Below are 25,023 nucleotides of genomic sequence, written 5' to 3' on the forward strand. Positions count from 1 at the left end.
CTTCTACCCTTGCACGCTTTTGGTTAACCTTCAAACATTTGGGGATCCATTTTGCAGCAATTTTTATCATGTCCAAATTGACGTGAACTATATGATGAACGCGTTAGTATGAAATTTCAGTGCTTCAGATATCCGTTTTAGCCTAATTCGACGGTCTGATAAAATCATATCATGAACTGCATCGATATTTTCGGGGACTGACACAGAAACTGGCCTTCCCGATCGGTCATCATCTTCAATGGAAAATTTTTCTCTTTTGAAGCTTGCAGTCCAATTTTTCACGGTCGCATACGAAGGACATTGATCACCAAGGGTATTAAGCACATCTTCGTAAATCTGCTTACCTCTTAACCCTTTTAAATACAGGTACTTGATGATGGCTCGATACTCCAATTTTTCGATTTTCACAAATTCGGTGGACATATTCTTTCTTTTAATTTATTGCGTAACTCTGGTTTACTTTTTTGACCTCAAACTTCACACTAACACTTCTAATGAGTTATTGTTCGTTGCTATGGTAACGCAATATTTTTTTATGCATGGAACTGGTCTAGGCTAACTAGATATCGATACAACCTTGTAAAATGTCTATTTAAATTTTATTTCCAGGTATTTTGGACTGATGTGATCGACGACAAGATATACAGAGGATCGGTCGTCGGCGGTTCGCTGAGCAACATCGAGGTGGTCGTCCAGAGCGGCCTGTCGGCGGCCGAGGGCCTCGCTGTCGACTGGATCGGACAGAACCTGTACTGGGTGGAGAGCAACCTCGATCAGATCGAGGTGGCCAAACTGAACGGCAGCTTCCGTAGGACGCTGATAGCCGGCGATATGGAGAGCCCCCGCGCCATAGCCGTCGATCCGAGGGACGGGTATCTGTTCTGGACCGACTGGGACAACACCGCACCGAGGATCGAGCGGTGCTCGCTGGCGGGACGCGATCGCAAAGTGATCGTTTACATGGACCAGATAAGCGACGGCGGTTGGCCGAACGGACTGACGTCCGATTACGACCTGAGGAGGATATACTGGGTCGACGCGAAGTCCGACTCTATACACACCACGAATTACGACGGTGAGTCCACAAATGTCCGATTTTTTACACTGTTTTCGCCTTAAATCGCACTGTACAACAATTTTTTCAAGTTGCCCGATGCAAATAATCAGATGTACTGAACCATTGTGAACAACGTCGATCCAGCGATATGTTAATGATATTTTTAGTTTTTTCAATGCCGCAACCGCTTCCCACATCCCCGCATTTTAAATTTCATGAAATTTTGTCGAAATTCCGAAAAAAATGCCTTACCTTCGAAAACACTTTACGAATTCTCGCCTGGCGTGAAAACATAGGGGGAACAGAGCGCACTCAGGCGTGAACAGCAGTTCCTTTTTTCCTAACTCGCCAGTGTCCACCTCTGCTGTTAGCACGAATCTGTGCTGGTGTGAAGACCCGGGGGGGAGACAGTGAGCACTCAGAGGTCATCATTGCTCGTTGAGTGTGAGCCTTGGTTATGGCAAATCCGTAACACCCACGTTTTGGATCGGATCACCTGTTTTTCCTGTTGAATTTACTCAGTAAACCAACGACGAAAATGATGTATTTTTTATGAAATATCTCTGAAACGTCACATTTTGAAATAACCGTTTCAACCGTTTCCCAAAAAAATTATTTTAAGAACTTAAAAATGGCAAATAAAAATGGGGATTTAAAATTTAAATAGTTTCGTTTCTATTGCGCAAGCTGGCAACATCGACTGAAGTATGCATTCATAATAAAAGGACAGCAAATGCATTATCTTGATGAGATAGACAAAGATGGCTGTCTATGAAGTCTGCGACGAACGAGGAAGATCGTAAAATTTTATGGGATTTTTCTGGCCGGTTGCTGTTGAGGCTCGCCAGTGAGTACGCGCCTTATCAACAGCTGTTATTTCTTAAACAAGCCATTGTTCTTTTCATTTTGTAGTAGGCGCTGTTGCCAAATCGTGAACTAGAAACGAAGCGATTTGAATTTCAAAACGTCATATTTGAAGAATGATTTTGAATAGTTTCCGCGGTGCATTTGAAAAATTCATCAATGAAACTCATAATTATTCAGTTTAAACTTGCATATGCAGTGATAACCTAAATTGAGGAGAATTCCAAATTGAACGTGATTAATGAATGTTTGATAGACAACCAGTGAATAATGGAGCATAATCATAAGTGATTAATGACAGTCATAATGCTTAATAGAGAATCGGATAGATTAGTGATTTATGAATCGCGATTAACGAACCACAATTGACTATTTTTTCTATCGGCGTAGGTACGGACCATCACGAGGTGATGAAGGACCACGAGATGCTGTCCCACCCCTTCGCCATCAGCATATTCGAGAACCACGTGTACTGGACGGATTGGCGTACGAACAGCGTGGTTAGGGCGAACAAGTGGAACGGGGGCGACGTCTCCATAATGCAGAGGACCTTGACGCAGCCCTTCGATATTCAGATCATGCATCCCAGCAGGCAGCCGGTGGACGCGCCCAGTCCTTGCGGAAAGGATAACGGGGGATGTTCGCATCTCTGTCTGATCCACACCAACTACACGTATCTGTGCGACTGTCCGCACGTCATGAAATTGAGCGAGGACAGGAAGACTTGCGTGGGTAAGTCGAAAACGGTTCGAATTTTGTGTTGTTCCGAAATTAACTGAAGTTGTTGCTTCTATGCCCGTTTTCACCAATAATCCTTGAATTTCCTACAATGATTGGATTCGGTTCTTCCTAGGGGCTTTCGCTCCGCCAGTCATTTCATTTTCATTTCATTGCTGTATCCCGTTACCGGGAATTAACCTACAAAAAGACATAAAAAAATAACAGACTTATAATTTCTTGGGGCTAATTGCGACTGAAGAGACCCAACCATGACCTACAGATCCTTCCACACTCCGGGCATGGATAGTCACCAACCAGATCTGGCCGCCGCTGTATCCTTCTCGAGTATCCATTATAACTGTGCACCAAAGACCTTCACTGTGATCTGTCTAACGCTAGTTTTTCCCAGTTATGATTGGCATTAACTGATTTTAGGGATTGATGCAGTATATCCTTAAACCGCTTATACTGGCCTCCTGATTTCCGGGCTCCCTCAGTGAATTCGCCATATAGAGATATTTTGAGGAGTCTTGTGTCTTGCATCCTCAGAATGTGGCCGCTCCATCTGAGTCGGGCCCTCGTTACTTGAGTCTCAATTGTTGTACAACTCGCGCGTTGCAAGACTTCTGCTTTCGAAACTTTGTGGAACCATCTGATGTGCATTATCTGTCTTAGATGACGTTGTTGCGTTTGTTTAAGCTGTTTAATATGTCGCCCGTAGGGCGTCCAGCTTTCGCTTCCGTAAAGAAGCGTTGAGAGGACGACTGCTTTGTAAACAGCTGTCTTGGTCTTCAGATTGAGGTCGTGATTCTGAAACACTCTGTCCTTCAGCTTCTAGAATGCCCGTGATGCCGAATTTATACGGTTGTGTATTTCCGTGTCTAGGTTAGCCCTAGTATTCATGAAGCTTCCCAAGTATTTGAACTGCTCGACATGTTCTAGAGTTTCATTCTCCAGGCTGATATGTGTTTGAAGGCTTTCTGGGAGACTTACCAGGATTTTGGTTTTGTCGATATTGAATCTAAGGCCTAAAGCTTCGTATATGTATATGTTTATAAGTGTCCAGCATTATCTATAGATCCTTTGGGCTGCTAGCGATAAGTGCGCAGTCGTCTGCATATTGAAATTCCGTGATAACCTTTGAACGGGTGTTTGCTCTGAGGCGCCTCAGGTTAAATAGGCCTCCATCAAATCTGAATCTTATTCCAACACCTCTTGCAGGCATACTCATGTCAGCAATTATCGAGACAGCTATGGCGAAAATATTGTACAGTAAAGGCGCTAACACGCAGCCTTGTCAAACTACTTTCGGATGGGCGAGGACTCGGGTAGGATGATAGATCTACTTTCGATCTTGTTTATTGGTGGAAACGGGCAGACATCTCATATTTCTGATTAAATCATTCATGTTAACAAAAAGAAATTCCATTTCAGTCAACGAAAAGGTGCTCTTAATAGGACGTGGCAGCGAAATACGCGGCGTAGACATAGAGCAACCCTATTATCACACCATACCAACCATCAGCACGCCCGTAGTACATAGTCCCATAAAAATAGAATATTTAGCGTACAATAACACTTTGTATTGGGCCGATTCACAGACCAGCGAGATAAAACGGTCCGGACTCACCTCCGGACCGAGCGTCACCCTCATAGACACCGGCGTTCAGCATCCCACGGACCTGGCCGTCGACTGGCTCTCGAACATCATGTTCGTGTCGTCCTCGGCCGGCATCCTGGTCTGCAACCTGGACGGCGAATATTCCACCAACCTGATCAAGGGTAACGTCCTCAGCGTCGCGATCTTGCCGTCGGAGGGCAGGCTGTTCTGGATATCCCGAGAGAACGACAAGTACCGCTTGGAGAGCAGCTTCATGGACGGATCTTCGAGGACCGTCGCGTCTCACGACTTCGACGGCCCGGTCAAGAGCTTGACCGTGGACGAGGACACCAAGAGACTATACTGGATCAGCGATTTCGAGATATTCTACGTCGGCTACAACGAGACCGACGGAAACGCGACCAAACTGAAGCTGTTGAACAACTATTCCGTGTCTGCGGCGACGATCTATAAAGATTACGTATTTTACGCCGACGACGACGATCAGTCGATTCACAGGGCCGATAAGATCGCCGGAACGGGAGATGTCACGTTACGTAACGGCACCGCGGATATACTGTCCCTGCGGATATACGATCCCGCGCTTCAGAAGGGTAGCCATCCTTGCGGCAAGAACAAGGGCGGTTGCCAGCATTTGTGCCTGCCGAGATCCGCCCTCGCGTACAGCTGCAAGTGCGCCACCGGATACAGGACCGATCCTAAGGACGTCAGCAAATGTCTCAGCATCGAAGAGTTCCTGTTTTATTCGGTCGGCTGGGAGATACGTGGGATACCTCTGGACGGCGACAACGAAACTCAGGTAAGGTGACTGAGTCAACGACGAACTACTGTCTATTCATTTTAGCAGAGGCATGACGTCAGGAATCGTCGCCAGACTGAGAAAATTGTACTAATTCAACTTTGCCTTGAAATTAATTTCACGAATTTCATAAATACCGAGGCCAAAAACACTACTCTTTGCTCTATGATTCGAATCGGTACTACCTACCCCTGTCCATGATCGGTTCTAACCTCACTCTTGTTAACCTGACGTCACTTATAGGTTATCTACTGATTCATTTGAGGGTATGGATAGTATAGATAGACAATGAGAACTATCGCTGCTTTGAGACCACAGATTTTTTCCTTAAAGCCCGTTTGCACCAATCCCCCTTAAAATGATTACTTAAGCGTAGTTTAAAGTTAATGGACGCTTAATTTCAGTTGCACGACTGCGGCTTAACAGAATCTTAAGTAAGGGGCCCTTAAGTTTTGTTGTCTAGTGATATTTCAGTTTTTTATTTTGGTGCAACTTCATTCTAGTCCAATAAAACCTTTTCATTGGTTGGCCGGTTGCCGATGATCGTTGTCATTTCATTAACCTAACTTTATTGTCCTGTCGGTCAGTGTCAAGTGAACTATAGGGAACTCTAACGATTTGTCAAAATCAGCTAAGTGTTCGTTGCCGTGGGGCACACAAGCTTTTCCCTCCATTGATTCGCATGCTGTTTTGGTGGAGTATTGTGTTTTGTGCATGTTTTTGGAAAAAATGTTCTTCCCGACGTTAGATTAGAGTGATTAGACTATAACTTTCTCAGAAATGCCTCTTTATAGTGATAATAAAAAGCTTTGTGTGCCCCACGGTAACGAACAATCAGCTGATTTTGACAAATCGTTAGAGTACCCTATTATATTATTATCAAAGAGTGACAACTTTTTGTTGCTGAATTAGCATTATTATTGATAATGAAATGGATTGTTAAATGAAAGGTACTTGACGTTATTAGAAAAACCACAGTTCTGCAGCCAGTTTATGAGTTCAACAAATTATTTTAGGTTAGAATCCCGCCCTTAAATTCCTAAGTGGTCATTACAGGAGCGCTTAAATTTAAGGCTAGGTTTAGCCATTTAAATGCCACTTAACAGTTGGTGCAACGTAATTTAAGTTAAAGGTTCATTTTAAGGGACACTTAACACTAACTGCGTTTGGTGCAAACGGGTCTGAAATATGTACCAATAGGTAATTCGTGTTTTTGCCTATAGCCGCGCTTGTAATCACAGGATGGCGAAATTTTGATTTAAACTAGTCTTCTTGGTGACAGATGATTAGAATATTATTATTTACGATTTTTGATAAAAGAACAACATATGACCATGGTGAGATGTTGAAACGTGCGCCAGTGTGAAAGAGAGCTTTGGCATAGGAAAAAAAAAGAGAGGAGATGAAATTTCAGAGTGCATTTTTGAGAGAAAATTGGAAAAAAACCTTACCTCCAAAATCGACTCGGAATCAATTTGTGTGTCAAAAGCACTTTTGCGATGAAGATATCAAAAAAGATGATGGATTCATTATAAACGAAATCGAAATTGTCATCCCTCGTGAGGAGAGGACTTTTCTGAATAAGAATAGCTAGCCAAAATAATTTATATTCAATATAGATTTGAAGAAAGTATTTGAAAAATTATCAGAGAAAACTACGATGACACATAACCTAAAACTAAAAGAAGGCTGTTCATTTCAAATAAACGCTTAAATCACCACCCCTTATCGATCAACCTAGCGATCGCAGCGACTCCTATGTTCAGCGTTTTTGGAGACACAGTTTTAGTACGGCGATCGTTCTCCTTCTTTCTACTCTCCATACTTGAGGCGCAAACAATCCATCTACTTATGACATTTGTGATCCCAAAACTTTGAAATGTATCATTTAATCAAAGACGGATTTACGAGGTGAGGGGGGTGTAATGGTGCTAGTTAAATGCAACGCATTTCCTCAAATTTATCCTGCTCGAAGAAAGATTTGGCCTTGAATCTGTAATGATGAATGTGTACATTTAGAACATGCTGGATTGGCGACAACAAATTTTTCCTTAGTGGAAATTCGGTTTTCAACCCGTCGTGACGTCACGCCCTTGCTAAAATGAACGGATTACCAGCTAATCCAATCACATGTTTTGAACGATTCCGTTGTAGGTTCTCGGGCCGATATCTAGGGTCTCCATGGCCAACGCCATAGACTACATCGCCGCGAAGGATCTCATCATATGGGCGGACAGCGATCACTGCTCCGTCACAAGGATAAACCGCGACGGCACCAACAGGGCGTTCGTGATAGAGCAACCGGAAGTCATGGATTCGGTATCGGTGGACTGGTTGACGAGCATAGCGGTAGATTGGTTGGCGGACAACATCTTCTGGAGCGATTCCAAGAGGGGGGTGATAGAGGTGGCGAGATTGGACGGGACCAATCAGCACGTACTCTTATCTAACGAGATAGGCAAACCGGCATCTATCGCTGTTGATCCGGTCAGGGGGTATCTGGTCTGGTCGCTGGGTTCCAGATTGGAAATCGCCACCATGGCCGGACAGAATCGTAGGCTGTTGCTCGACAGCGCCAAGCTGATATCGGACGTTTCGCTGGACACCGAAAACGAGTTTATTTATTTCTGCGACACCATCAGCAACACCATAGAGAGGATCAAGTACGACGGCACGGGCTACGAGCTCCTGTTGAACACGTCCATCGAGAACCCCGTCGGGGTTGCCGTGTTCAACAACAAGATTTACTGGATTGACACGTGAGTGATTTGTTTTTTTTTTTCATGCTCATTAATTGGTTGTGCTTTAGAAGAATAGTTCTTGTTGCTGGCAAGTTTTCAATTGTTGTACCGGACAGGGTATTTATTGAATATTGTAACATGGCAGTTGGCATTATGCTGAACTTCTCCTTACTGAAGAGTTTTGAATTAAATATATTCTAGTTGGGGAGTCGAATAGGGAAACTCGGGATTTACTCGAGCGTGTCAGATTAATATAAGGGGACATACCTTGGACCCTGTAGAGTACCTCTACCAAAAATTATACCTGTATATAGTGGGAATTGCCTAGGACAGCCTGTCAGAATAGTAAAAAAAAAACGATCATTGTACATACTCGAGCGTGTCAGATTAAGATATATGTGGTTAATTACATGTTGAAAAGTATATATTCTCCCTATCTGACAATTTAGGCGTGTCGAAAATGTGTGGGAGGGCGCCAAAGTTGCAAAAAAAAACGTTACGTGTACATTCTCGAGCGCGATGGCTTTTTTCTCATTTTGAAGCTAATGATTCAAGAATAACGGAAAAAATATAATCTGACAGTTTTAGCAAGCCGAAACAATAAAAATTGGCCATAAAGGTCACAAAAATCAGTTTTTTTGAATTATCTCCTTCCCTGGGCTTCAAATCTTTTTCGCATTCATTATAAAAGTTGTAGAGCATAATATTTTCAACAAATTTTGTGCCAAGCAATTTTTCCTACGTCCAAACGTTTTTGAGATATATGGCGATTAATGTGAGGTGTTTAGCGATACATGCTGAAGCGAAAATTCACTCGTTGGAAAATAATACATTCTAAGGTTTAGTCACAGACAACACTAAAACTTTCGTGACTAATTTCGAAATTGTCATCATAGAAATACCTTGTCATTTTGACAATTGTAGATTACACTGGGATTCTACATTGACCTTGCCCTTTCGCATGTGTGGCTAAGCTTCTCGCCCTTATCGCCCTCTAACTCGAGAACGATTAAGGGTATGCGAAATTGCTTCAGACGAAAGTTGTGTAGAATTTTATTATCTACAACTTTCATAATGAATACAAAAACGATTAGAGATACAGGGAGGGAAATATTCGAAAAGAAGGGATTTTTATCATCTTCAAAGTGTCAGATTAAGAAAATTCCCCCCTGATTTGTGTCAGATTAATGGGTCAACACGTCTACAACACCGAGATTAACCATCTGTATGAAAATCTGACACGCTCGAGTATGTACAAGTAACGATTTTTTTTTTACAGTTTCAAAGGACCGCTGTGACCTTGCGTCACGTCCAAATTGTCAGTCCCTTGAAAAGTAGCTTCCTTCGAGTCCAATTAACATATCCTCCAAAAATCTGACACGCAGAAAATTTTTTTTTTACCATTTTCAACTCTTCCGTACGGCTAGTCCCACCGCGCAAACTGTCAGATAAGCATGAATTCATTATCCGAGACACGTGGGGCATATACAGTATCTTAATCTGACACGCTCGAGTATGTACACCTGACGTTTTTTTTTACATCTTTGAGACCCTGCAGACGCTTTCCCCACCGCTGAAAGTGCATACATCACAGAACCTTTTTTTCTTTCTACCATCTAATCTTCAAAATCCACTAGGTCTCCACGACGCTCGAGTAAATCCCGATATAGAATCGTCGGCTCCCCAACTATTCAGCTTTACGCTTGTACGAAGTTGACCATCGAAAAATTCTCAAAAAATATGGTTACCATTTACCTAACCTGACCTTCAAAGTCCATTTTTTTAATGAAAAACGTATTTCCAGCACCAACGAGAGAGGAAGCATCAAAGAGGCTCCTGTAAATAATCTGACCGATTACAAGATCTTAGCCAAAGATATCGGAGACTCGCTCAAAGACATACAGATCTTTTCGAAGAGAAAACAGGAGGGTACGAATCCTTGCGCGATCAAAAATGGCGGCTGCCAACAGCTCTGCCTATTCAACGGAACGCACCCAGTTTGCGTATGTTCCCATGGAAAATTGACGTCTGACGGCAAGAAATGCGAAGGTTGGTACACTTTGCTCCAGTTTTATCAATTTTTGTTTTTACTTTTTTTTGTTTTTCAGATTTCGATAGTTTCGTGATGTACTCGAGAGTTGTAAGCATCGATTCCGTGCACATATCCAACGAGGAGAATGTGCAGAACGCGCCCCATCCCAGTATTAAGAACAACACCTTGCTCAGGAACGCCATAGGGTTGGCGTTCAGCTACAAACACCAGAGGCTGTTTTATTCTGACATACAGAAGGGTTCCATCAATTCGGTGTTTTTCAATGGATCCGACCATAGGATTATAGTGCAAAGTATGTATACTAAACACAGAATTGTTTTCATTGATCAGGATTAGATTCCATCGGTAGAGATATTATAGATCTAGGAGGCGAAATCTGTTGATTACATCGTTATCACTCGCTAAAAAAAAAAAAAAGTCTTTATCATGTAGTCTGTGGAATTTTGTCCCCTGCCATGTAGTTGGGGAGCCGACGATGCTAAATCGGAATTTACTCGAGCGTCATGGAGACCTAGTGGAGTTTGAAGATTAGGTGATAGAAAGAAAAAAGGTTCTATGATTTGTGCACTTTCAGTGGTGGGGAAAGCGTCTGCAGGATCTCAAAGATATCAAAAAAAATCGTCAGCTGTACATATTCGAGGGTGTCAGATTAAGATACTGAATATGCTCTACGTGTCTCTGATAATGAAATTCATGCTTACCTGACAGTTTGCGCGGTGGGACTGGCCGTATGAAAGAGGCGAAAATAGTAAAAAAAAAAAAAAATTTCCAGCGTGTCAGATTTTTGGAGGATTTTTATTCGCTACCCCAAGGGCTACGCTCCATGACTGATAGCGAAGAAAAGGTCTGTTTTGAGCGCAAATACGGGATTTCACTGACGACGAGCGGTACCTCTTATTCTCTACCCCAAGGGCTTACGCATCATGACTGATAGAAAAGAAGAGATTTCGGATTCAACACTTATGACGCGGAACGCAGACAGGGGGGTTGATGGGACTTTCCCTTCAGTACCCCAAGGGCTTACGCGCCATGACTGATAGCGAAGGGAAAAGTCAGACTCGCGAAACAGGGTAAAGTACGATAAAATATAACAGAAAGCGATACAGTACAGCAGTGTCAAAGAAGTAACCGGTGCAGGTCTAACAAAGAAACTGAACGGTAAAGACGGGGATCTACCTCCTTTATTTCAGGCACTCGCGGAAAACAAACGAAAACTAAAAATTAATTTCTGAGAGCACTATCTTTGTAACACAAAATTATTTCTAAATTCGTTGAACGGCTTGTCGTGCACACAATCAAAGTCGAATCGCAGAGAGAAGAGAGTACAGAGCGTAAAAGTGACAAAAGAGATCTGCTTTTATAGGCAAATCCCCCCCACACGTTAAAATCTGAAAATTCCAGAATGCGACAAGAGTGAAAAACGTTGTCAGCTCCGGTTTATCGCCTATCAACATCAGAGAAACGTCAAAATCTTCAACGGCATGCAAGAAAAACAACGTTAAACACAGATAAACGGTTTTTTACATTCACTCTGCCTATCGGAATAAATGTACTGAATATTTGAGAATTAAATAGTTTCAAAGACGAAAAATCTGAAATGAAAGGAATGCACTGAAATGAACTCCAATTTTCTCAGGAAACGAATTCATTACAACAGGTCTAATTTTTGGTAGAGGTACTCTACAGGGTCCAAGGTATGTCCCCTTATATTATTCTGACACGCTCGAGTAAATCCCGAATTTCCCTCTTAGGCTCCCCGACTAATGCTGACTATGTAGTTCGAGTACAGCGACCTCCATCACTATTTCGTTTCATTCGGCTGCGACGCAGATACGACCAAATCTGGACTCAACCCCAAAAGCTCCTAAATAATTATGCACTTGAATTTCATAATTGAATGTATTAATCGTTTCAGGACAAGGTTCCGTGGAAGGCCTAGCCTATGAACAGATCCATCAGGCCCTTTACTGGACCTGCAACAACGACGCGACAATCAACCGCGTCTTCTTGACCGATCGCATGACGAACGCCAGCTCCGTACAGACCATATTCAAATTACGTAGCCAGGACAAGCCGAGGGGAATCGGCATAGACAGCTGCGGCGGCAGGATATTCTGGACCAACTGGAACTCCCACACGCCCAGCATCGAGCGCGCCTACCTCTCGGGTTTCGGCAAGACGTCCATCGTCGTCACCGACATCAGGATGCCGAACGCGCTCACCTTGGACCACCAGGCACAGAAACTGTACTGGGGCGACGCCAGACTGGACAAGATCGAAAGATGCGAGTACGACGGCACGAATCGCGTCGTGTTGGCGCAGGTGACGCCCCAACATCCGTTCGCGCTGGCCGTCTACGGCGACTACATATATTGGACGGACTGGATATTGCACGCGGTCCTCAGGGCCGATAAGTTGACCGGTCAGAACGTAGTCTGGCTGAGGAGGGAAGTGGCCAGACCGATGGGCATCGTCGCGATCGCCAACGACACGGAGAATTGCTTCACCAACCCCTGTTCGATATTGAACGGCGGTTGCGAGGAGAAATGTTCCCTGTCGGCGTCCGGGAGGGTGCAGTGCCTGTGTCAGGACGGGCACGTGCTGGCCAACGACGGCAAGAGGTGCTACAAGAAACTGGTGCCGGATCAGCGGACCCAGGACGTCTTTCATTGCTCGGACGGACACGCCATCCCCTTCTCCCTGACCTGCGACGGGATCTATCACTGTCTGGATAAGTCCGACGAGGAACCGGGGTATTGCGATAGGACCGGATGTCCGGACGGTTGGTACCTGTGCAAGAACAAGAGGTGCGTGCCGGAGAGGAGCGTCTGTAACGGGATCGACGACTGCGGGGATTCGACAGACGAGCCGAAGAACTGCACGTGTCCGGCCGACACGCATTTCAGGTGCAAGAGCGGCGAGTGCATCAGCGTCGACTTCAGGTGCGACAGGGATCTGGATTGCCCGGACGCCAGCGACGAGATGGGATGCGGTAAGCTTTCTTCAACTTTTTAAACAATTGTTTTCCTCCGTTTTGTCATGTTCTCTATCGGTTAAATGGCATTTTTCGAAAATTGGCGACCAACAATTTTGGTAGAGTTACGTGTATACTCCATTCACTTTTATTTTAGGACTCGGTTGGCCATGGAAATTTGACACATTTCACTCTGTATAGAACGAAAATGTGCGGTTATGAAGATTGTCAAAACATTTTTGGGTTTTAAATAAAAGCTATGTTGCCCGTTCTACGTGAAAGTTTCTGTTATTACGTATTTTATCACAATGTCGAATCTCTTCGGAAAATTTGTGACGAACATAAATGAAGTTTATACAAACTGATTGAAGGCATACCAAATCCAGTTATTTGCATGGAAAATACAAGAGATCAGTATAATATCATAATATGCACTAGCTTGAGGAGAGTTAATGTTCGTTATCTTCTTTGGCTAAAGTTTGAATACGTTACATTAGTTGTAGATTTCAAAAATATTAACCCGAAGATGAAATGCATATGATGCAGTGGTTGGGAATGGGTATCTCCCGAAAGAATTAACAGATAATTACAAAAATCTTAAATTCTTCAACAAAAATCATCTTGCATCAATATATGTAAAAGGAATGGGGTATTTTCCTAATTTTCAAAATATATGCCATAAAAATCCTTATAACTCAAATATCTCGAAATATATTTTTTTCGAATTTTAACATATTGCATTTTGTCTGTATTCGATTACGAAAATTCTGATTTCAGAAGTGCTATCTTATGAACATTCTACGTCATTTTTACAATCCGGCAACGCCCATTTGTGTCAGTAATGGTCATGAAAGTTTTCTGATCATCATAGACGTAATAAATATCAAGTTTGATGATCACATTTGACAAGAAAAACACACAAAATGTCATCGGTTTTAAGAAGGTAAAGACACAGATCACAGAAACAATTTTTTGTAATCTGTGGATATCTTCTTGATCGGTTCCAGTGTTGTCGAATTAACAAAAATTACTATACTTCAATAAAGGCATTTTACGTCACAAGCTTTCATATAGTCGAAGTTTCGAAGGGTGTATTTCTGAAATGTCTGAATTTTGAAGCGAATCTTTTACGTGTTGGATAACTAGTAGAAAAGGCTTTCCATAAATAATCTCAAATTGGATTTTGGAGTTTTAGGAAACTTGCCCATTAAAGGAAGTTTCAAGTCAAGATGAACTTCACCTTTGAACAAAAATTTCACATAAATAAACAATTAAAAGGACAACTGGCGCGTATTTGTGGCTGCTCATCTTAATACATTGATATAATAATAATAATTAGGTATTTATTGGTACCTTAAAACACTTACAATGAATAGGACAAGTTAAATGAAAAATAGAAAAATCAATTTTCGGGATCTTATTCTACGATGACATTCATCGAAAATCCTGTAGTAAACTTTTCGCATAAATTCACTCAAACATAAAATTCTCAAATGCCATCACTTTTTAAGGTCTCCCAATAGAAGGAAATTCTTTGTCATCCTCTTCATTCACAATCTTTCTGATTGTGGAAATATTCAACTGAAATATAAATCGTTTAGATTCAGATGAAACATTATATAAATTCTCTGACATTAAATATGTTCGCTACCGTCTGACGTATTGTGGATTTTATAATATCAGGGTATAACTATTTGAATGAGCGGACCTGAATTCTAAATAGCACTTCCTGAAACCCTGTCTCTTTTTTCAATCACTTTCGGCATTTTCGTAATAAAAATTGATATTAGCTGTGGCAACGTCGTAATGACATTAACGACATTTCATGAGTGCCAACCTTTCTCCGTTCTAGTTAAAAAAACTTGAGAAAATTATTTCATGGCCAACCGACTGCTAAAATAAATGTGAATGGAGTATAGCCGTTATAATTCCTGATGTTTTAAGCATCAGTTCGAATTATGCGAATTTTTCATCTCGCAGGTGATATGCCGTGCCTGGGCGACGAGAACCTGGTGAAATGCCCGTTCACCACGGCCTGCATCCATAAGGATTGGTTCTGCGACGACGAGAACGACTGTTGGGACCACTCGGACGAGCAGAACTGCACCGAGATCAGGAAGAGGACCTGCAACAGCGGCCAGTTCCGTTGCAGGAACGACAGTTGCATACCGATCGAGAAAAAATGCGACGGTTATAACGATTGCGACGATGCCATACCTCCTAACGGTTCCAGTTCCGACGAAGAATTATGTGAGTTTTTTTTTATATATCTTCTCGATATCTCTTCAGTAATAAACATAAAATAGTCACAGGCTGTCATCGAGTTTAACAAACACATCACATCCTACTCCGATTTGTACCTGCTCTGAAATTGCTCTGAATGTTCCGGAAATTATCATTACGCGTCGTGATTTAACAACTCTTTTTTCTGAAAATCGTAGATATAATCAGTTTTTAGTTCAATTATGGATTTTCATCACGTATCGGCCACATCAGTTCAATATTTGTAGGCAAAAATTCGATTTTTTCGTCATCACTTACATTTTACAGGTGGTCAATGTCAATCTGATCAATTTACCTGCGGAGACGGAACCTGCATTTCTAAATCTTGGGTGTGCAATGGTTTACACGAATGTCCAGATCTGAGCGATGAATATAACTGCAGTAAGTATTTAAATATTAGAACAATAATAAATCAACAAAAAAGTAAACACATATATGGGGAATTCTCCACAATTTGTGTTATCACAGCATATGCAAGTTTAAATTGAGTTTCATTCATTAATTCTTCAAATGCACCGAGGAAACTATTCGAAATCATTCTTCAAATATGAGGTTTTAAAATTTAAATCGCTTCGTTTCTAGTTTACGACTTGGCAACAGCGCCTACTAGAAAATAAAAAGAACAACGGTTTGTTAATAAAATAACAGGCTCACTGGCGAGCCTCAACAGCAACCGGCCATAAAAATCCCATAAAATTTTACGACTTTCCTCATTCGTCGCAGGCTTCATAGACAGCCATCTTTGTCTATCTCATCAAGGTAGTGCATTTGTTGTTCATATTATCAACGCATATTTCAGTCGATGTTGCCAACTTGTGCAATTGAAATGAAAGGATTTAAATTTTAAATACCCATTTTCATTTTTAAGTACTTAAAGTTATTTGTTTTTTGGGAAACGGTTGAAATGCTTATTTCAGGAGTATTTCCTATTATTTTATGAATGGATCTTATTAAATTGTGACAATTTTCAAGAGCCCCAGTGTCGATCAAACCAGTTCAGATGCGAGAGCGGGGAATGCATACCGAAATCCTGGCAGTGCGACGGTCGACCGGACTGCAGCGATCAAACCGACGAGTCCGAACACTGCAAAACGCGACTGTGCGATCCTTCCGAATTCAGGTGCAACAGCACTGGCAGGTGCATTCCCCTGGAATGGGTGTGCGACGGCGAGGCGGACTGTACAGATCACGACGACGAGCACAGAGAACGAGGTGAGTTTCAACTATCGATTTCTTTCCGTTTTTGTCTCCCCCCGGGCTTTCACACCGCCATTCAAACTAACTACAGCAAGGGGACCTCGGGACAGACAGGGTAGTTTCTCCTTTCACTTTTCGTCTATCCAAGGGCTCTCGACCCGCCTTAAACTACACTGCGCAAAAAAATTAACGCACATTCTGAAAATCTCAATTTTAATGAAAGTTCACTCTACATTGACTTTATAACTTATTTTTTACGTTCTCTCGGGAAGGTTTTGAACGAAACAAGACATATTAAATGGAAGAAAAATTCAGGATTTCACCGAATCTTATGTGAAAGAAGAGAAATGAACAATTTTCAAAATACTGAAATGCTGATAAGTGATTTAATACTTGGTATTTCCACCCCTTGCGTTAATTACAGCTCGACAACGACGGTTCATACTCAAAATGAGTGATCTTAAAATGTTCTGATCTAATCCTTCCCCAGATTTCTCCGAGTTGGATTCCTAAGTCATTAAGAGTAGTTGTATGATTTTTTGAACTTCTTCGCCTTCTATTGAGGTTGTCCCAAACCTTCTCAATCGGATTGAGATCTGGACTTCTTGCTGGCCATTCCATTCGAGAGACTTCAACCTCTTCAAGGTACTCCTGAACGATGCGCGCACGATGGGGTCTGGCATTATCGTCCATAAAAATGAAATTTTCACCAATGTATGGGGCAAATGGCACTTCATGCTCTTCAAGAATGTTCCTTATATACTTATCAGCATTCATAGCTCCATTATCAACGACCACTAGGTCTGTGCGAGCAGTCAAAGATATTCCACCCCATACCATAATCGATCCTCCCCCGAAACCAGTAGTATTCAGGAAATTTCACTGAGCATATCTTTCATGTGGACGTCTGTATACAAGGGAACGTCGATCACAATGGTAGAGGCAGAATCTAGACTCATCTGTGAAGAGAACTCTTTCCCAATCGGCCTCTTCCCAATGGATATGCTCTCTCGCAAAATCCAAACGCGCCCTTCGATGGGCTGCGGTAAGAGCTGGGCCTCTTGCCGCGACACGAGGCCTTAAATCATATTCTCTGAGGCGATTTCTTATTGTCTGAGTGCTGATTTGCACCTCATGAGTTTGCTCAAGCTGAATTTGAAGGAGGCGAGCGGTTGCAAACCGTTGTCTCAACGAAGAAACTCTCAAGTAACGTTCTTTAATGGCAGTTGTTACCCGTGGTCTACCCTGTCCTGGTCTTCGGACATTCATACCTGTCTTCCTGAATCGCTGCAACATTCTGGACAGACTTGTATGGGAAACTCCAAACCTTTCTGCAATTCTTGTGTATGTCCACCCTTCTTCTCGCAAAACTACCGCTTGGGCACATTCCTCTCGGGTCAAATTGCGTGTTTCGCGTTGCATAGCGATCGAGTGTAGAAAATCAAACGAAAGAAAAACTATTGATCACTAGAATTGATCGAGAACAACTGATTTTAGAATGGAGCCAATACATTCAAAATCTGATAATATCATCTTTTTTTATTCCTGCTGGGAAAAAACATCTGTATTGAAGAAAACCGTTGAATAAATTTGAGATTTCCATGATGTGCGTTAATTTTTTTGCGCAGTGTATTTCCGGAAGGACGACAACTCTGACAGAACGGGTCAATTAAAATAACCTTCATTACAAACGTATAGGGCGACGATTAGCTAAATTTGGATAAGAAAAGCGTGATCCTTTGCTTGCAGGTTGTAGCACCGCCACCTGCCTGAAGGACGAGTTCCAGTGCGCGGACGGAACCTGCATAAACAAGATCTACTACTGCGACGGCGACAGGGACTGCAACGACGGCACGGACGAGCCGAGCAACTGCCATCACAACTGCGCGGCCGGCGAGTTCAGGTGCAACAACGGGCGGTGCATCATGGACCTGTTCAAGTGCGACGGCGCCGATCACTGCGGCGACAACAGCGACGAGGGGAAACAGTGCCAGAACGAGGGAGATTACTGCAGGGGTAACGGCTGGTTCCACTGCGAGAACGGCGTCTGCATCAACGATACGCTCCTGTGCAACGGGGAGAACAACTGCGGCGATTACAGCGATGAGAATAAATGCAGTGAGTAATTGGATTTTTTTTCATTTTTAGTTTGATTACACTACCGTGATTTTCACCGCTCAAGTAGCTAGTACCTGATTAATCGCTGGAGACAACATCCGTACACCGAGTCCAGAAGGAAGACTACCACTGCGAGTTGCTAGCTGGCGTGCAAACACGTTGGTAGCTGAAACAAGAGTGGTGAACAATATATATATATATATATATATATATATATATATATATATATATATATATATATATATATATATATATATATATATATATATATATATATATATATATTCTTTTGAATGTCAGCAATACATTTTTAGTTATCAAACAATATAGCATATGTATGAGTTTTAGCAAAGGTTAGTGTAACGGGGTACCATACAATTTGGAGTATGATACAAGAGCTTAGGGAAAAACCTCAGTAAAAAAACCCTGTCTCCCCGTGAGAAGTGTAGTGATGACAAATTTGTTTACAGAATAAGCTTTAAATACTGAAGGGCTTCCTTTCCATTGACATATAAATTTCTTTATCCTCTTTCCATTTCGAAATAATATCTGAAACAAAGAAACAGAGCAGAAAACGAGAAAAAAGGCGAATAATAAAGTCTTCATCCAAACTTATTTCAAGACTTGATGATGACTGAAGAAAAAAATAAATAATCATAGGTACATAACTTGTTTTTCAATTGCATTGGGAGGAATATCATCTCTGCGTCAAAAATCTTCTGCTGATCTTGGTGGAGGATCACCCTCGTCGTTAGAAATGCCTTCAGTACTCAAATTAATAATAGCCAAATCTTGCTTTTGACTGGGAGGGCCTTTCGACCAGGTCCAGTCTTCCAAGTGATGATTCTTCTATTCTTCAGTTGTTCGAGGAACGTTACAGGACCCTTATATTGGGGAATCATCTCCCATAGATATACCAGTGGTTATTCAGTAGAAAATTGAAAAAACGGGGAAGAAATTCAAAAAACTTCTGACACTTTATTGACAATTTGTCAATAATAATAAATGATAAGGGAACTTATGAGTCTTTTATTTGACTGTTCTCTATCTTCTGACAACTATCAATCATACTAATTCGATAACTTATAATACAACATTGTACACTCTTTTCCCTTATCCTTTTAGGTTAGGTGGGGTTCTCTATCTTCTGACAAATATCAATCATACTAACTCGATAACTTATAATACAACATTGTGCACTCTTTTCCCTTATCCTTTTAGGTTTATCTTCGTTGAAAGTACGATTTCTGGATGGCGTGCAAACCCTTTGGGAGCAGAAATCATAGTAGTTTTCCCTATCATAATCAGTTCTATAACTGCTGGGAGTAAGATTTTCTGGCTGGCGTGCAAACCCGCTGGGAGCAGAAAATAGTTCGGTGAACAAGTGTGTATTTTCCCCTATCCTTATCAATTCTATCACTGCTGGGAGTACAATTTTCTGGCTGGCGTGCAAACCCGTTGGAAGTAGAAACCAGAGAGGTGAAAAATTGTGCACTCTTTTCCCTTATTCTTTTAGGTTTATCTTCGTTGAAAGTACGATTTCTGGATGGCGTGCAAACCCTTTGGGAGCAGAAAGCATAGTAGTTTTTCCTATCCTAATCAGTTCTATAACTGCTGGGAGTAAGATTTTCTGGCTGGCGTGCAAACCCGCTGGGAGCAGAAAATAGTTCGGTGAACAAGTGTGTATTTTCCCCTATCCTTATCAGTTCTACCACTGCTGGGAGTACAATTTTCTGGCTGGCGTGCAAACCCGTTGGAAGCAGAAACCAGAGTGGTGAAAAATTGTGTACCCTTTTCCCTTATTCTTTTAGGTTTATCTTCGTTGAAAGTACGATTTCTGGATGGCGTGCAAACCCTTTGGGAGCAGAAAGCGTAGTAGTTTTCCCTATCCTAATCAGTTCTATCACTGCTGGGAGTAAGATTTTCTGGCTGGCGTGCAAACCCGCTGGGAGCAGAAAATAGTTCGGTGAACAAGTGTGTATTTTCCCCTATCCTTATCAGTTCTATCACTGCTGGGAGTACAATTTTCTGGCTGGCGTGCAAACCCGTTGGAAGCAGAAACCAGAGTGGTGAAAAATTGTGCACCCTTTTCCCTTATTCTTTTAGGTTTATCTTCGTTGAAAGTACGATTTCTGGATGGCGTGCAAACCCTTTGGGAGCAGAAAGCATAGTAGTTTTCCCTATCATAATCAGTTCTATCACTGCTGGCAGTACGATTTCCAGGCTGGCGTGCAAACCAGCTGGGAGTAAAAAACAATTTGCAAACGCCGACTTAATTGCCCGTTAAACTAAACTTTTCAGGCAGTGTATTCAAGCTAAAACAACGTTCCTGTTTTTCGTACAGCACCAACATAGAATGTTTATTTTTCAGACATCGACGAATGCACAGCCACGCCACCCCCCTGTTCGCAAAAGTGTATCGACAAGCCGGTCGGCTACGAATGCCAATGCATGCCCGGCTACAAGATAAGCGAGAAGGACCACCGACTGTGCGAGGACGTGAACGAATGCCTGCAGAGACCGTGCAGTCAGGTGTGTAGGAACACGTTGGGCTCTTACCGCTGCGGCTGCGCCGAACCCGAATACATACTGAAGCCGGACAAGGCGTCTTGCGGCGCCAACTCGACCGTCCAGGCCACCGTCATACTGGCCAACAGGTATTACATCAGGCAGCTGGACCTGGACGGTCGGTCCACCCTGCTGGCCCACAACCTCAGCAACGCGGTCGCCCTGGATTACGACTGGAGGGACGAGTGCCTGTATTGGTCGGACGTCACTCAGCACGGCAGTTCCATACGGAGAATGTGCGATTACAAGAACGCCTCGGCGGCGGTTCAGACGCTACACTCGCCGACTTTGCAGAACCCGGACGGATTGGCAGTCGATTGGGTGGGGAGGAATCTTTACTGGTGCGACAAGGTTAGTTGAAAGATTGATGATGTGGAACGTGGTTACCTCGGAGAAAACTTATCTCGTGCGCCAGCTATTCTTTTCACTAGGAAGAATAGCAAACCTACCAGAGTAGCTGCTAGTCGGAGACAGAGTTCGCTGATATCTAGGGTGGTAGCGATAACGAAGTAGTCAAAATCAAATTATGTACTAGTTTATTCACACCTTCGGAAACTGACGGAGAGAGAGAAACAACGGAAATATGTGTAGGTATGAAATATGAGCGAATCTATCAGCAAAACATACATTCGGGAAAATTCTATCCGGTCACGAGCACTTTGTAAAGTTTATACCGGGTACAGTGAAAAATCAAAGGTTGTTCAATAAAATGCGCCAACCAGAACTGACGAAATGGATACTAAGGATGACCTCGCGAAGTGAAATGACTTGCTATACGGTATCGGGATGTAATTAATTGTGTTTCTCCAGACTGAAGAAGACTGAAGAAACACAACCAGGGCGGATCTATTCGAGACTTTTATTCGCTACCCCAAGGGCTAACGCTCCATGACTGATAGCGAAGAAAAGGTCTATTTTTAGCGCAACTACGGGATTTCACTGACGACGAACGGTATCTCTTATTCTCTACCCCAAGGGCTTACGCGCCATGACTGATAGAAAAGAAGAGATTTCGGATTCAACACTTATGACGCGGAACGCAGACAGGGGGGTTGATGGGACTTTCCCTTCAGTACCCCAAGGGCTTACGCGCCATGACTGATAGCGAAGGGAAAAGTCAGACTCGCGAAACAGGGTAAAGTGTCAAAGAAGTAACCGGTGTAGGTCTAATTAAGAAACTGAACGGTAAAGGCGGGGACCTACCTCCTTTATTTCAGGCACTTGCGGAAAACAAACGAAAACTGAAAATTAATTCCTAAGAGCACTAATACTCGCAACACAGAATTATTTATAAATTTGTTGAACGGCTTGTCGTGCTCACAATTAAAGTCGAATCGCAGAAAAGTACGGAGCGTAAACTAACTAAAGAGACTGAAGTAAAATCTGCTTTTATAGGCAAATCCCCAAACACGTTAAAAATCTGAAAATTCCAGAATGTGACAAGGATGAAAAACGTCGTCAGCTCCGGTTTATCGCATATCAACATCAGAAAAACGCCATTCAAGAAACACAACGTTAAACACAGATAAACGGTTTTTTACATGTACTCTGTCTATCGGAATTAATGTACTGAATATTTGAGAATTAAATATTTTCAAAGGCGGAAATTTTTAATGAAAGGAATGCACTAAAATGAACTCCAATTTTTCTCAGAAAACTGGAGATCATTACAGATGATATAGGTTATCGGCATAAGTGTGGATTGAATTCATATTTCTCTGATTGCAGGGCCACGATACTATAGAAGTGTCAACTCTAAACGGACGATACCGACGTGTAGTTATATCGTCCGGACTCGAAGAACCACGAGCGATCGCCTTGGACCCCAAGGAAAGGGTAATGTTCTGGTCAGACTGGGGCACCCAGGTGCACATAGGAAAAGCCAACATGGACGGTTCGAACGCCAGGATCGTCGTGAACTCCAGTCTGGGCTGGCCGAACGCCCTCACCGTTTCCCTCGAAACTAAAGAGTTCTTTTGGGCGGACGCTCGCGAGGACTACATAGCCGTGGCCGATTACGACGGCAAGAACATCAGAATAGTCGCCAGTAGGGACAGGACGCCCAGCTTGAAACTGCACCACGTGTTCGCCATCGACGTGTGGGAGGACTTCGTCTATTGGACCGACTGGGAAACCAAGAGCGTGGAGAGATGCCACAAGTACAACGGCGACCAGTGCGCCTCGCTGTTGACCATGGTCCATCGCCCCATGGACCTCAGGGTGGTCCATCCCTTCAAGCAGCCCAAGATGGACAATCCGTGCGAGTCCGCCAACTGTTCGGCGCTCTGCCTGTTGAAAGCGGAGCCGCCGCACTACAGCTGCGCGTGTCCGGAGAACTACGTGCTGGAGAAGGACGGCAGATCGTGCAGGGCCAACTGTACCAACACCCACTTCGAGTGCACGAACACGTACAAGTGCATACCGTTCTGGTGGAAGTGCGACACGCAGGACGACTGCGGGGATGGAAGCGACGAGCCGGAGACTTGTCCGCCGTTCAAGTGCACCCCGGGGCAGTATCAGTGCAAGAACGGGCACTGCCTCCACCCCTCCGACCTGTGCAACGGTCAGGATAACTGCGGCGATAATTCGGACGAGGCTGATTGCAGGTGAGTGTCGCCAAAAAACGATTGTCACACTTTTAGGAATGAAATGACGTCAGCTGTCAAAAGTACAACATCGTTGCCAGACTCTCAGAATAATCCTAACTTTTACTGCTGACATTAGTTATAGCGAACTTTTGGGGTGAAATGGATGTTAATTATGATTTATCATCATTTGATGATGAACATTTTGCATCAATTTCTTGTTCCCTGAAAAAGTTTTTCAAATGAGTTTAACAGCTCACTCAATGAGCATCTATTTTTTTTTTAAATACTAAGACAAAGTTTAGGTTAGGTTAGATTTTTTTCACATAAGGACTGATCAAACTCTCGATCTAAACTTTTCAACAACTTTTGGGTCTTTACGATTAAATAAACTGGAGCACACAGTACTCTGCCACGAGCAACACGGAAAAATCAATGATGGAGACGACAAGACAAACAATTCAAAGAATTGTCGTTTGATTAATGCGAGCTAGTCATGAATCAGCGCAGGAAATCCCAGAGAGGCTGAAACATAAACACAAACTGTAGACCGGCTTCGGGATTTTTGTCCCTCATCGAAACTGTGTAGTGATAAACATTTCAACTGGAGGATGGGATCTTTTAACGAAACCAGGGCGTCGCTGTGGAGAATATTTGCAATTGGTTTTGTACGTTTTCTTTCACATGGTCTGATTGAATTCTGCGTTATCGTTCACCTTAGAAGCAATATTGAAAACAATCCATTGAAATATTAGGTAAACAGATGAGAGTTACCTAATCTAAAACAGCCAATACCAAATTTTACACACTTTACGGAACTCTTTGACCAAAACAAAACGATTGAAATAAATGGCTAGTGCACCGGCAACGTAGCATTGTGTCAACAACATAAACTGTTAGAAATTGCTCGAATTGTGCGAATTCCCTAAACAGACCAACATTAATAGCCCGATCACCATTTCATCACCGTTTTCGTTACTGCAGGAACTACACGTGCCTGAGCACCCAGTATAGATGTGCGGGCAACGACACCGTCCCACCTAGATGCATCCCGACCAAGAGTCGCTGCAACAAACTGGTCGACTGTCCACTCGGCGAGGACGAGCTGGATTGTCCCCCGGTGACCTGTCCCCCCAACCAGTTCAAGTGTAAGAACGACAAGTGCATACCGGCCGTGTGGGTGTGCGACACGGACAACGACTGCGGCGACAATTCGGACGAAGAACAGAGCTGCCAGAACAGGACGTGCAGAGCGGATCATTTCAGGTGTTCCTCAGGTAATGCTTTATCGTGGAGTTTTTTTGGAGTCTTATTTTCAAAGTTCTGATACCCTAATAGGTATCTACGAGGATATATTGAAAAGTTCTTAGCCTACTAAAGAACCAAACGAAATTTCAAATATTTTATTACTCGACATATTCTCCTCTTTATTCGATACATTTA

The 25,023-nt window shown here is 42.8% G+C and overlaps 1 protein-coding gene across 1 annotated transcript in view; it reads left to right on the forward strand.

The window, feature by feature from the left end:
• LOC123308637 (low-density lipoprotein receptor-related protein 1) overlaps positions 1-25,023 on the forward strand; it is a 50,850-nt gene that overhangs the window by 13,869 nt on the left and 11,958 nt on the right. The window contains exons 8-21 of the mRNA XM_044891390.1: positions 610-1,075; positions 2,312-2,653; positions 4,076-5,061; positions 7,216-7,820; positions 9,607-9,851; positions 9,911-10,147; positions 11,771-12,847; positions 14,810-15,079; positions 15,380-15,493; positions 16,085-16,324; positions 18,059-18,427; positions 20,799-21,346; positions 22,724-23,601; positions 24,565-24,857. Coding sequence (XP_044747325.1) covers positions 610-1,075; positions 2,312-2,653; positions 4,076-5,061; positions 7,216-7,820; positions 9,607-9,851; positions 9,911-10,147; positions 11,771-12,847; positions 14,810-15,079; positions 15,380-15,493; positions 16,085-16,324; positions 18,059-18,427; positions 20,799-21,346; positions 22,724-23,601; positions 24,565-24,857 — 6,670 coding nt within the window. The remainder of the gene's footprint in view (positions 1-609; positions 1,076-2,311; positions 2,654-4,075; positions 5,062-7,215; positions 7,821-9,606; positions 9,852-9,910; positions 10,148-11,770; positions 12,848-14,809; positions 15,080-15,379; positions 15,494-16,084; positions 16,325-18,058; positions 18,428-20,798; positions 21,347-22,723; positions 23,602-24,564; positions 24,858-25,023) is intronic.

Source organism: Coccinella septempunctata, chromosome 2 (genome assembly GCF_907165205.1).
Source record: "Coccinella septempunctata chromosome 2, icCocSept1.1, whole genome shotgun sequence".
NCBI classification, from domain to species: Eukaryota; Metazoa; Arthropoda; class Insecta; order Coleoptera; family Coccinellidae; genus Coccinella; species Coccinella septempunctata.